At 40.7% G+C, this 13,684-nt stretch overlaps 1 protein-coding gene across 1 annotated transcript in view; it reads right to left on the reverse strand.

The window, feature by feature from the left end:
• antxr2a (ANTXR cell adhesion molecule 2a) overlaps positions 1–11,667 on the reverse strand; it is a 90,798-nt gene extending 79,131 nt beyond the window's left edge. The window contains exons 1-6 of the mRNA XM_083912693.1: positions 11,178–11,667; positions 5,778–5,849; positions 3,136–3,207; positions 2,440–2,521; positions 2,222–2,326; positions 868–936 (exon numbers count right to left, since the gene is read on the reverse strand). Coding sequence (XP_083768819.1) covers positions 868–936; positions 2,222–2,326; positions 2,440–2,521; positions 3,136–3,207; positions 5,778–5,849; positions 11,178–11,353 — 576 coding nt within the window. The 5' untranslated portion in view covers positions 11,354–11,667. The remainder of the gene's footprint in view (positions 1–867; positions 937–2,221; positions 2,327–2,439; positions 2,522–3,135; positions 3,208–5,777; positions 5,850–11,177) is intronic.
• Between the last annotated feature and the right edge of the window lie 2,017 nt (positions 11,668–13,684).

The following is a 13,684-nucleotide window of genomic DNA, read 5'->3' on the forward strand; positions in this document are numbered from 1 at the left end:
TAGTGATTGGATGTTTCTGTGGCCAATTTAAACTGAGTTGATTTCTAAACAGTGTGATGGGACGAGAACTGATTTAACAGCCAACTTTAAAAGACACCTTTAACGTGCATAATGCAAATGTTCACAGTCAGCTTTATTAGTTACACTTTTGGGTTCAGTGCTCCAGTTATTCATCTGTGTTTAACTGATTCTCACCCTGCTGGCCTGTCCACGCCTGAATGATATCAAACAAAAAAACTACACTCTTAGTAAGTGCAGAATACAATACAAGGCTGTTACTTTTATCAGAATAATTGTGAAGAATTATCTTGAGTGAAGCAAGCAAAAAACCCAAACCTGCCGACATACGGATTTTCTGTGGTATTGGCAAATGGTGCCTACCCTCAACAGCCCTGTCCCCATATAACCCTACACACACATAAAATAAATACAAGGATGTGAAAGTAACTTAATTGGTGTTCACAACAAAAAGTACATCATCAAAAGTCAGCAGGTCAAGTTTACAACACAAAAGGTGAAGTGTGAAGTGTGTGTGTACAGTCATTGTGCTGAAGGACGTACTTTTTTCTGCCCGATGGTGGTATGCATTTAATATATTCAGATTTTTAGGTGTATTATATGAAGCTTATAGCAAAGTTACAATGACAATGACAACTTACTGAAACATGCAAATGAACATCTGAAAAGTGGATTAAGCTGCTTTTACTGATCTCACTTCAAGACGTGGATTTCCCACACAGGTAAAAGCACTGTTTACCTTTCTCTTCCAACATGGAAACATGTCTTTTGCTAATCCTTCAGCATACATTAAGTAACAGACTTCATTGGTGTTTTGACTGCTGCAGATTAAGACTAAAGCTTTCTTACCTGCTGCTCATCAAAGTCCTTGATACCCACACAGTAAACACGAGCGCCGAATTTCCTCGCCTCATTAGCCTGCAGAATAAACAAATGTGGAGACGATGTGCCCGAGGTCAAAAGAAAAGGAAAGACCAGACTGGAGCAGGATGTCCAGACATCAAAATGATTTAAGGAAAAAAAAACACACATTTCACTCATTAAAGTCTCAGTAGGCAGGAAACCTAGAAAACAGGTGATTGTTGACTCTACATGGGTCTCATCTCCTCAGCTCTGACCCGAGCTCTTCCCTCCAGACAAGCACGGGCATCTGACGCACGCACTTCATACACACACGGAAACAGTCCCTGAGGGAATCACCTACTTGACAAAGCTTCTCTTTATTTTTTTACGTTATCTTCCATAATGTCCAAGTCACAGGTAAGAAAATACTTTTTTAAACGCATAGGGATAGTAAATAGTATTCATAGTAAGGCAATACTGAACAGAGCTGAATGAGTTCATTAGACAGCCGTGGTGACTGAAATGGATAACTAACTTTACTCATACGTTCACCTGTATCAGTTTGCTTACTCGTCCCGATCATGACTTGCGTTCTCGGTAGCCACTGTGACCAGGCTGTTTACCTGGTAAATCAGCCCAAACAACTGAACCCCATCACAGCAAAGGGAGTTCTTAGAGGACAAATCATTTAGCAGTTTACCCGTCAAAGAGAAGAACAGCGAGCTCCGAGTTCAGGTTCAAACCAATGTTATCCCCAACTACTCTTATATGCTGATATTGATACGCGTTTGATTGTTGCGTTTGTTGTCCGACTCTCTTTATGACAAATCCGTCTTCCTCTTCTTAGATTGTTTTGCACTGAACACGAGTGTTTCCAACCATGGAATCTTTCTCTCAATCCTTCCTGTCCGGTCATCCGCCATTGCTGCAGACTGGGTTTCCACCGGAGAGACGTGAACGCGCATCTGCTTTAGTAGAACAGCCAATCACAGGGCTCGCTGTCTCAGCTGCTCTGATTGGTCAAAGTCTTCCGTCACGGGGTAGATTCTTTGCAGGCTGCAAACAGAGCCGAGGAGAGACGCAGAGGTCTGATCTTCTCTCACATCACTTTATTTAAATTATCCCTAAGGTTTTTATGGAAGATTTTGCCTAATACTGCCAAAAATAAATTGCCTACTGAGCCTTTAAATAAAAGGAAGACAACAGAATATTTGACAAAGCTGAGAAAGAAAGAAATGTATTTGTACTTGCAGTTTAATCAAACTAAACTAAAGTAAAAGTGAAGGGAGAAGTGCTACGTCAGCTCTGTGAATTCTGTTTTGACAGCACAATTTCATCGCTTTGAGGATGTTAATCTCACCTCTTTCACTGTCAGCTCGTGAATGTAAACGTTGAGTTTCCCGTCTGTCAAAGCCAGGACGATGCTCGACGACTTGGTCGTTTGTTTCTGTATCTGAGCCGAGGCCTTCAGGGTCAAAAGACGCAAAACATTGCATCACATGCCAATCCCACAATCATCGTAGATGTGTAAAAAAGCTACGGAGCAGTAACTGCATGGGTTTGTGAAGGTTAACTGACCTCTTTTATTCCCTCGTGCATGTACGTTTCACCTGCTGGCTTCACGTCCCGCAGACGCTTCAGACCCTCTTCTATCTCGTATCTTAAAAACACATCAAATAAACGGTTGACATCTCAAAGGCTTTTGTTGGTATTTAGAGGCGCAGTGAGAATTAAACTTCTAACCTCGACCTCAAAAATGTCACTATGCAAACATTTCACTCTAGCGGCCTGCAAGAAGAGGCCAAGTACATTGTTAACTCAAATCAACACACTTTCATAGTATGTAATTAACAGCAAGTTAGGATATAATAAATATGAATAAAATCAGAAATATTATAATACGAGTATGGTATTTTGGTATTATAATGACAGCTTTATGTTAGTTTATAGTAAGTTAGTGTGTTAGTTTTGTATTAGAGAGATTTTGATTTCAAGAAGCTAACGTCTTTGGATGATCATTAACAGGGTGTATCTCATGATACGATACGATCACGATACTGTACGTTGCACACGATACGGATAAACGATTACAATTCTGCATTATGTGATACATTGCAAAACAGTCATCAACGGTGCATCATGATATCTGTGTAACAGGAGAAAAAGTTTCCTTAAAAAAGGCAGGAAGCAGGAAAGTGTTGTGTTTAAACCGGAAAAGCCCAAGTTGATACTATCACAAATGTGTTCCAGAGAGTTTATTTCACAGCTCAGTACCTGTCTCCAGTCAGAGGCAGCAGGACTTGTGCTTTGGCCGAAAAGACAATGAAAGAGACTCTCATTCTGGGGCTGGAGAGAAAAACAGAAATCAAACATTAGGAATAAAAAAACCTTTAACAAGATATCTCATTGTTAAAATGCAACAACAAAAAGCTAGGACAATATGCTTTATAATTCTTGTCCTTCCTTACTCCATTAAATCGTCACTTCTGTCTCTCATCCTTATCAACCATCAACACAAGCAGGGCATGTAAAACCATAAGAGTGGATATTAAGGACTTGGTGTGACTGCAAAGCTCTTCCATGGGTTCAGTTCAGGAGAATGAACGAGGCTTATATAATGAACCGAACAGACGGGGCTCTTTTAACGTCAACTAATATTAGTGTATGACTTAAAACAGCTTCAGTGGGACTGAAGGAAGTGATTAATCAATTCACAGACAGGAAACATGTTGTGATGATGAGTCATACATAAACACACACACACACAGATCCTGTCACACAAATATATGCTCTGTACCTGAGACAGTTTAAGGGTGTGAACTTGACAAAGTGTCTCTCCTCTGTACAACCAGTGCCGTTCACATTCAGTGCCCCTCTGTCGCGTTGTAGCAGACTCAGAAATATTAACTGATTTTTTTCTGGTTTCTGCGTAAAAGTGCAGCTGAAATTTGTCAAAACTAAATCAGCACAGGGATACAATACGACACGATACGACACAATACTACACCGACTACAGGCTGCTTTCCTAAATTAAAAACTAAATATATTATTCATATTTCACATTATTATTGACACAATGACTTACATTGTCAACCAATTCTAGAAATGAACACTGAGAAAATAAAGATTAAACAAATACCTGAATAAACATCATGTTCAGCATCAGTCAATTGCTGACCATTTAAATTAAGACTAATAAAAATAAATAGCTATATGACAGGATTTCTACATCATCCCGAGCATTGTTTTTATGCATCATATGTTCTGTAAATAGATACCGATATGCCTCTGAAAGGCCTAAATCTGCTAATAATATCAGCTGACAAAATAGATCAGTCTGGCTCTACACTCTATACAATTAGAAGCTGATGCTGATAATTGCATCATGTGGTCCAGTAACCGATCAATACACAAAAATACTGGTTAATAAAAAGGTAACCTAATATAACAATATCACAACAATATAATGAATAATAAAACAAATCATTTCTACACAGCTTACATATTTTAAATTTAAATAGCACTGCTATTAGAATTGGTAAGCGGAGAGAAAATGTAGCATCTCAGCATCTATATGTAAAAATATTAATAAGTAACCAGTAACTCCAGCCATCACAGCTCTGGAATATAATGGATGTACCAAATAAATTGTTACTGAGTAAATGTACTCGGTTACTTCGGCAACAAACGCAAAGCACACGAGAGCCATCGCACATGGAGAGAGTTAAACTTCATGATAGTTAAGCGCACAAGTGTTTCCTTCAGAGATCCGAAGCCTTTGGAGCATAAGGAGAGGTGCTGAGATTTCTCACCCACGTGACACATGGCCCAGTCGCGATCCTCCCCCGCAAACATAGCACAATCTTTAAGCCACACGGCCAGATTTGGCTCGCCGGCGGTAGCAGCCGTATACATCCACATCCTGTCTGCAAGTTTTTTTGGAGTCATATGTGGACTAAAAACTAACCACGCTACAAGTCACAGATGATAAATCGTGGGTGGTGACTTCAACGTCAAACTTAAAGGCTTTCAGTGGAGCTTCTGACTGTGCATGTTAGCGCTGAAGCAGTATAGAAAGACTATGCTGATAAAGAAAGCAGTGATGCCAAGGACATATCAGAGGGTGGTGGTGGGATTTCGTTCTCTTTGGAGAGTAGGGGGGGGGGGGTTTATGAAGGAGTCCAGTTTGCTCCACATGGCGGAACAGAAGAGCTCTTGGTGAGCGAGCATTGTCTAGCAGATTGTCCTCGTTGCCTTCCAGTGTTCTTTTGCTTTACTGTACATTGTCTGCCTGTCAGCCGTTCTGTGGTGGAAAGCACGGGATAAGTGTGGAGCTGGACCCCCCCGGTGCAAATGGCCATTCTCACAGCCCAGAAGACTGCTCCTCTCTGCCACCCACTCCCACCTGGTGCCTTTGCTATTTTCTTCAACCAACCACTTCATTCTGGCTGGGTCGCCACCGTCTGTACTGTGCTGGCGCCGGCGCCGTTTGACTCAAACGTTATGCAAGCTGAACGTTTCAAGCCGGTTTCTCTGGTTTTGTCTTTTTTTTTTTATGAATTATGTGGAAAAAGGATGTCATAGATTTTTCAATTTGATAGTTTGTAAAACAGGTGGACTCTCGTAGACTCTTCAATTATAGTCATGTATCCCATAAAGCAACCAGGATGATTTTAAACAGACGAAAAAAATATAGAGGTATTTTATTTTCCCCCAACCAATCAGCTCATTTAACTTAATTTAATCAGCTCTTTTATATGAATTTTAAGTTTTTGCTTGACCTCGCTTCATCTGCAGGTCTGGGGAGCAAATATTTCACTTATTTCAATATATGGACATAATGAAACCCTGAAACTTTTGTTTCCAATTAAAAATGTACGTAAAACGTCATGGAAGCTGCTGACTTTTGCACTCACCTCACAAATCTATCAGTAAGGTTCTTCACAAATGAGTAAATTTCGACCCAGTCATTGGCGACACTTCCAGACCTGAAATAAGAAAATGACAGTCAGTTTGCAGCTCGTCAGTGGCAGCAGATTGTGTGCTGGGGAGTTCAAAAAATACTGTACAGTATTTGTGCTTTGTACTACAACCACACTTGGATAATAACACCAGCCACATGCTGGTTAATTGTGCCGATATCACTGTGTTCTGTAGCAGCCTCTTCAGCTGTTACAACACTCACATGTTCACAGGAGCTTTGTCTTTCTACAAATCTACTTGGCTGGTAGAGTCACAATTCATTAGTCCCCCCAATGAAAGGTAGAGAAATCACCAAAGTGATATGAAAGTAACGTCTAGGGCAGGTTTTTTAGATCACTTGTCCATCTCAAGGAGCAGATAGGCTTCATTTTAATCAATGAATTAATCCACACACAGTTTTGGTGCGTAATTTGATTTTGTCCAGTTTGAATTGGGTGTCTTTTTCACAAAGATCTGTGCAGTAAAAATACTTATTTCTTTCCAAAGTTGATGATTTTTGGAACAGTAAAAAGACTAACAAAGACAGTTTTGGTGCGCTTCAGTTTGTTTCTTTCCAGTTGAAATGAAGTTTTGAGGAGTTAACGAGGTGAGTAAGCTTACGTCTCAGTTGTGAAAGAGAGACACTTGAATCCAGAAGGTGTACATTTTTCTGTTAAATAAGGTAAGTAATATAATATATGTCTTTTAGTGACAGTTTGTGAGTTTATTTTGCATACTTATTAGTGTAGTGAAGTGTTGGGATTGTCAGATTTATTTTATTAAGGGAGAAAAAAATAGTTATATTATTTTTACTTTCCTACTTTCGTTCCTGCTCTTCTTCTTTCTGTCATTCAGACTTTTGCAACTTTTCTTCGACCCCTTATGTTTTCTCCTTTCTTCCATGTGCTCAATCCTTTCCTTCCTTAATTAAGACTTGGTAATAATTGGAAACCATGCGTACATTTCTCACAGTAAGGAAAAACTTGTGTTAGCTGGGTGTCAACCTGTAGCCCTTCCCACCTCTCGACGAGTCAATTCGACCACAATGAAAAGAGTGTGTAAAATGTGCCCCTGATTTAACGATAAAGAGGTAATTAAAGCAATAATTACAATCCAATGTATGTGCGGAGAACATAAAACAGAAGGGTTTGACCATTAGGAGGCTCATCTTTCATTCCACCTCTCTCTCCTCCCTTCTGCTGCTGCCTTAAGTGAAGGTCACACAGCGGAGAGACGAGCCGGCCGTCAGGGTAAAGGAAACTTCCACTGCACTTTGAACACACCGAGTCAGAAGGTAATTAACGTGTAGGTGTGGCATTTAAAGTGGTGACGAATGCATTTAATTGCTCCAGAATGCATCGGATTCACGCGTCGATGCAACTCATCTGCATTTCCATAACTTTCCTTCCCAATCAATTGTGCATTGGTGGCCATGGCTAGTATCTGCACCTTTTTCTGTTGGTTACAAACATGGCAGGAACTAAAGAGGAGCTATAAATCACTGTAAGTTATATAAAGTATAATGATAAAAGATTCAATATCGTCTAAGATTTTTGTCTTGACATCAAGAGGTATACATAAACATTTAAGGCTGAGTTTGAACATGAGCTCTTAGGCAAAGATATACATCAGGCTATCATCCAGAATCAAGAGAAACATAGTAACGTTACACACAACTTTTGTTTAAAAGTCTATATTGGCGAATAATGGCTCACGTTTTAATCCCTTTAATGTTGGGGCGTAGAGTACATAAAACGGCAAATACAGTCGCAAACCAGGTTTAGATGATGTGTTAGTTACTCTGATAAAGTTTTCAAAATGTATTTGAGCTTAATTATATAAAGAGTGAATCACTTTGCTTATTTGTTCATCATAATTACAGGACATTTTGAATGAGTCAACACCAGTGATCCCCTCATCATGTTGTTATACTGTGCACTGATTTAGTCTTAAAATATAACAACATTTGGGTTTGTCATAAGTCAGAACACAAAAAAAATTATAAAACATCTGCAAAGTGGTGCTAAAGAAAAAAAATCATTGTTTGCTGATTGCATCAGGGAACTTTACAACAATAGTTCAAGTTACTATCAGGTGCACCTGAATGCATCATGAAGTGCGGTGGTACACTCAGGCTTTATGGTTGGTTGTTTTTTTGCAGAACTCACATCTCCAGCAGTGGCCATGTTGCGTTGAAAAGCATAGATGCAGGAACTGTTTCTCAATAAAAAATGTATATCGTTGTTTAAAGGTGTTATTGTGACCAGAGGTCACCAGTGAGATAATTTTACTGGCAGGATAAGTCTTGGTGCAAAAGCAGCACTTTGCCCCTCCCTAAAGACCACTGAGGTGCCCTTGAGCAAGGCTCTTAGGGCGCACTCCCACTGTCGGTCCGTACCGTGCCCCGTGCTTTAGGGTACTTGTCCCCCCCTCCCTCTCCCTCCGCGGCCTAGGCCCGTTTGTACTCACACTGCCTGGGCCTCGGCGAATGCTTCTTGCTGCCTATACGTCATCACGCCGTAGCACGTCACACGCATTGATGACGTCATCGCGATGCGTCACTTTGTTTACAAATCTTTCCATAGACCTCGAAGTTTTTGTGCGTCTTGTCCGACTGTTTTTAAATATTTTCATCCAAACCAAATCTGCAGTAAACACTCCACCTCCGCATCACACCAACGTGAACCTTCACCGCCATTGTTTTAAATGTCCGTGCATTGTCCATCCTTCTTTTTCTATGTCCGAACAGGCACACATAAAATGACGTCAGAACCGCCATAGGCCTCGTGCTCTTGCTCGTGCGCACGCTCGTGCTCGTACATGTGCAAACGTGCTTTACAAAAGCCCACCTCTCCCGTGGCGCTCCTAGGAGCAGTACGGTTGCACTCACCCTGGTCAAACGAACTAGACTTTAACCGTGAAACCTGTTTGGGCACGGTACGCATGGACAGTGAGATTGTGCCCATCTCAGCACATCAGAGTGGGACTGCACTGGTCAGCCTCTAGGTGTGAATGTGTGCAGATGTTTGTTCCTGAAAAAAGGAGCTTGGCTCTCAGTGAAACTTCCCTGAATACAAAAAAAATGGGCTTTACTTTGTACAGAATGCTGGAGATTACAGCTGCAACAAATACTGCGGCACAAACTGCTGACATTGCGATCTTAGTCTTATCAGTACAATCAGGAAGTCTGACAGTCGAGCTAACTTATCTGCAAGGCCAAAGTAAACTTCCTTCAAAGGAGACATGCTACTATGTGAAACGCTGACAAACTGATGACGGAGCAACCGTTGCAGATTAGGCTCTTTTACGTATCACAAATATAAACGTGCATGTTTACAGACACACATGCACTCTGTCCAACTTTTGCCAATAATCTTGGTCATCATCCTGTAATTTAGCAATTTAGATGAGGGCGGGGCAGTTTGAAAATGGGTCAGGGGAGCAGTGCTTCAACACAACGGCCCTGAGTATTGGCAGGTGTCCAAGTTGAGGGAGGACACAATTAAAAACAGTTGCTGTCAAAGCTATAAACTCTGTATAACATATTGGAGGTCTTTTTGCATGCCGCTACTACAAAGTGTTGCTGAACTGAATGTACTGTATCAGTGGCTGTGCAGCATCTGTATGTTTGATCCTCGAAAATGCACTTCGACTGCATACAAAGACACAGGAAGTGGTACGTTGCCAAAATATTTTCGAAATGGTGATGCAATTTTTAACACACGGCATTCGAGGCATGCTCAGTGATGTTTCACATCTTATTTCTGCAGATATTGCAGGGCTCAAACACACAACACAACAGACATATGTTACAGTCAAAATCCTGAGATTAAATGACCGGGGTGAAACTTTGGAGATTTTTTAACTTCACTAACTTTAAGGGATTTTCCATGCCTGAGAGAACCTGGTTTCTTCACTGTCAAGGCAAATAATGACCATTTCCTGCTTGGATTGATTTAGAAAAGTATTTTAAAGTAGTAATTATTTTTATTGTGAGTGAGGAAGAGGTGACAAACTTCCATTCTTCCGTTTTCATGGTCAATGGCAGTGTCTCACGTGAGGGAACGTCACAACAGCCTGTTAACATTGGTGTTGCTTAGAAACAGCATGGTTAAGGCTTGGTTAACCTACTTGGTTAGTGTTACAGAGAGGTCATGGCCATGGTTAGAGTTGTGTTGTTCAAAGAGTACTCTCTTCCTCCGGTGTAACCACGGAGCATCACACGACTCGAGCCAATCAGGGGCAGACCTCAGTTACCCATCAGATCAGAGAAGTCACAAACCAGAAGCATGATAATACACAACCTTGCCTAACTTTGAGGGACTGTACTGGTGTTTTGAATAGGTTTGAATATATTTTTTAAAACAGACATTCTAATATGAAAATAAGTAAGGCACTCAGGTGGGTTTGAAAAAGTTAAAAGCCCTTTATTTTTACTTTAACTCTTTCAAAGATTGCCTGCACTTTTTTCTTATTGATCTGTTTCCATTTGCAAGAGCACCGGTGGTTTGAGGGACACCGGCAGCGCTCCTGTGATCCTGTTGTTTATTAAAATGAATGTATTACTATGCAATAAGACTGCATGTAGATTACATGGCTGACCCCCCCCCCCCCCAAAAAAAAAGTCTGATCCTAGAATCGCCCCGAATGTCCACATACATACAGACAATGTGCCTTTAAACAAGCCGCCAGGACTTCCTGTACCGTTGTGATGTCACTATTTGGTCTTTTCTTTTGCTTAGTTTTATGTGAAAAAGATGAACTGTTATTTCTGTGCATGTGTGTAGGAAGTAATATAATATCTCTTTTATTTATATATATATATATATATATATATATATATATATATATATATATATATATATACATACTGCTGCTTAAAGTTAACTTAAAGTCACGTCAGATATATAACTATTCAATAACTATAATAATGATGATTAATAATGAATTTTTTTTTCCTGCAGCTGTATGTATATATATATATATATACACATACATATAGATAGAAAGTGCCTCTACAGCACTGTTACAGTCGTTCCCCGGCTGCATTGATGATGCAGAGAGAGCACACATGGAAGACCCAGAAGCACTGACCAATCAGAGCAGACTGGTCTTTTTCAGGAGGGGGTCTCAAAGAGACAGGCGCTAAAACAGAGCGTTTCATACAGAAGGTATATTTAGACAGACAGTATGAGGAAAACAATGTGTTTTTTGAACACTTAAGCATGAAAACATGTTCTAGCAGAAACTAAGAATACCAGTATTAATCTGAAAATGAGGACATGCAAACTCAACATTGAATTCCATCAATGAGAGACGAACAAAGAGCCGTCAAACTGTATCCTCTCACTTACTTGTCTAAAACAAAGTAGAGGTCGTAAGCTCCGTGACAGGATGCTTCTTCTGCCCAGCAGGACGACGCAAACAGACCCAGGAGGAGCACAGCGACCGCCGCAGAAGTCCACCGACTCTTCCCGTGGAAAAGTTCACCCTCCTCCGCGGTGAAATAACGTGACAACTTTTCCAACATCGTTGCCACAAAAAAATACGTAGTTAAACGCGTCGAAAATAATAAATAACCTTCAGGGAGTTTCACAGAGAGGTGGTCGAGTGTGAAGTGTGAGCAGCTACATGTCAAAGTTCCTGCAAAACAAACCAACTTAACTGACTTGAGACCTGCGAAATAAAGGAAATCACCGCCCCGCCGTCCTCAGCTGTTTCTTCATCTTCCTGACTCACCGTTCACTCACATCCTCAACAAAACACCAGCTCCCGGGTTCACACGGACCCTGTTTAGGGAGGTTTCTCTAAAGCACCGCTAACAACAAACTTCACGGTGCTAAAGTACACACACTCCGGAGAAAAGTTAGGATGCATTCAAGTAGCTCCTTCGAAGCTCGTACTTCTGAGCGCTGATTGAAAATGGTTGTAATGTCATGCAAAAGCAAGGGAAATCTTTTATATTTCCTTAATTATACTCTTTTATATCCACATTTTCTTGTTCCTATCAATTTCCTGTCAAGACACCTTCCTTGGACTATTTACTGTGAAATGTTTTGCACAACATTTTAGCACAACCCCTACTACTCTACTCATTGCACATCTTGCATAAAACTGCACGTTTTGTTGTTTTTAACTGTTACATTGTACATAATGTGTAATATATATATATTACAGTATCTTTTGCATGTTTTATGTTAATTTCTCTATTTATGTTCTTGTCCACGGTACTTTGTTGTTATTTTTTTGTAATTATTGTGCTCATTGAACACCAAGGCAAATGACTTGTATGTGAAAACATTCTTGGCAATAAAAACCTTTCTGGTTCTGATTTTGATTTTAATGTCTCTACTTTCTCTGTGCTTTGTTATTCTCTTTTTTTTGTTTGTTTGTTTTGCCTTGTTTGGTTGTATTTTCTTTTGTTAAGCCATTTGTGACATTAAGTAGAGTGCTAATAAAGTTTATTATTACTCCATTACACCTTTTTTTTTACTGAATCAATAATAACACTTTATCAACATTAAAAGAAGGCTACTAGTCATTGTGACCTCATTTAGAGTATACAATTACTGATGCATTTTTTATCAGGGCTTGGTCGTAGCATATCCTAATAGTGGATTCAAATATAAATGTATTAAATATTTAAGTTGCGAAACAAAAACAAACTCATGTACCTTTAAAAGCATCTAAGAAGTATCAAAACACATTATTTAATTATCTATAAAGTCTGATATGCGCTACAGTCCTCCAAGGGACAAATTATCATTACAATGGGCACACCGGGTCAGCCACACAACCACCTCAGTGGTGGTCTACTGTACCACCCACTTCCCCAATTCCTACACCAAGCTCATCAATTCTTGATGTGGCTCAGATGTTCTCTGCTCAAATCAGTATCTGCCCTAAACACATGTCCTTAAACGTCTCACCAAAGCCTTAACACAGGGCATGAGGTCACAGTTTGTTTCTTTGTGTTTGCCCAAGTTTCCGTCTAATCTTTCCGACAGCAATTAAAGGCCTCATCAGTTTCCAGTCCAGTGCGCATGACTGAAGTGAAGGCAGCTGTTGGACTTCTGCAGAACTGGAGGTCCAAGTGCACACACCCAATAACATCTGTATCTTCTTTTGCACAGAGCTACTTAATGATACAATAACAATAGTTGCACTAGTCAGAGCTCATCAGGTATCGTGTTTATTCAGACTGTACAAGGTCAGGGTAGTTCAAGAGCAAGGCACTGCCTCTGCAGGGGTTGGGGGCTCCAATAGTGCCATGCAGATGTCTGCGCAGTACAAATGTAGACTGCTGGGATAAAGTCTGCCAGACTCTTCTCCACTATGAGGACACCCAGCATCATTGCATCCGGTGTTTATCAAATTGGGGGAGGGGGGCATGGTGGTCTGGTGGTTAGCACTGCCGCCTCACAGCAAGAATGTTCCTGGTTCGAATTCCAGCTGGGGCCCTTCTGTGTGGAGTTTGCATATTCTCCCGTGTCTGTGTGGGTTTTCTCCGGGTTCTCCGGCTTCCTCTCACTGACCAAAGACGTGCACGTGTTAGGTTCATTGATGACTCTAAATTGCCTGTAGGTGTGAGTGTGAGTGTGAATGATTGTCTGTCTCTGTTTGTCTCTATGTACCCTGTGAACGACTGGCGTCCTGTCCAGGGTGTACCCCAACTTACACCCGATGTCAGCTGGGATCGGCTCTAGACCCCCGCAACCTCGATAGGGTCAAGTGGTTGAAGATGGATGGATGGATGGATGATGATTGGGATCGGTTTAAAGAAATACAAACATACCAGGATGTTATTCCCCCTATCCCAGAATGTAAACTTGTGCAGCCAGACTTGTCTCCAGCACAACGA

This window comes from Echiichthys vipera, assembly GCF_963691815.1.
Source record: "Echiichthys vipera genome assembly, chromosome: 4".
Taxonomy (NCBI): Eukaryota; Metazoa; Chordata; class Actinopteri; order Perciformes; family Trachinidae; genus Echiichthys; species Echiichthys vipera.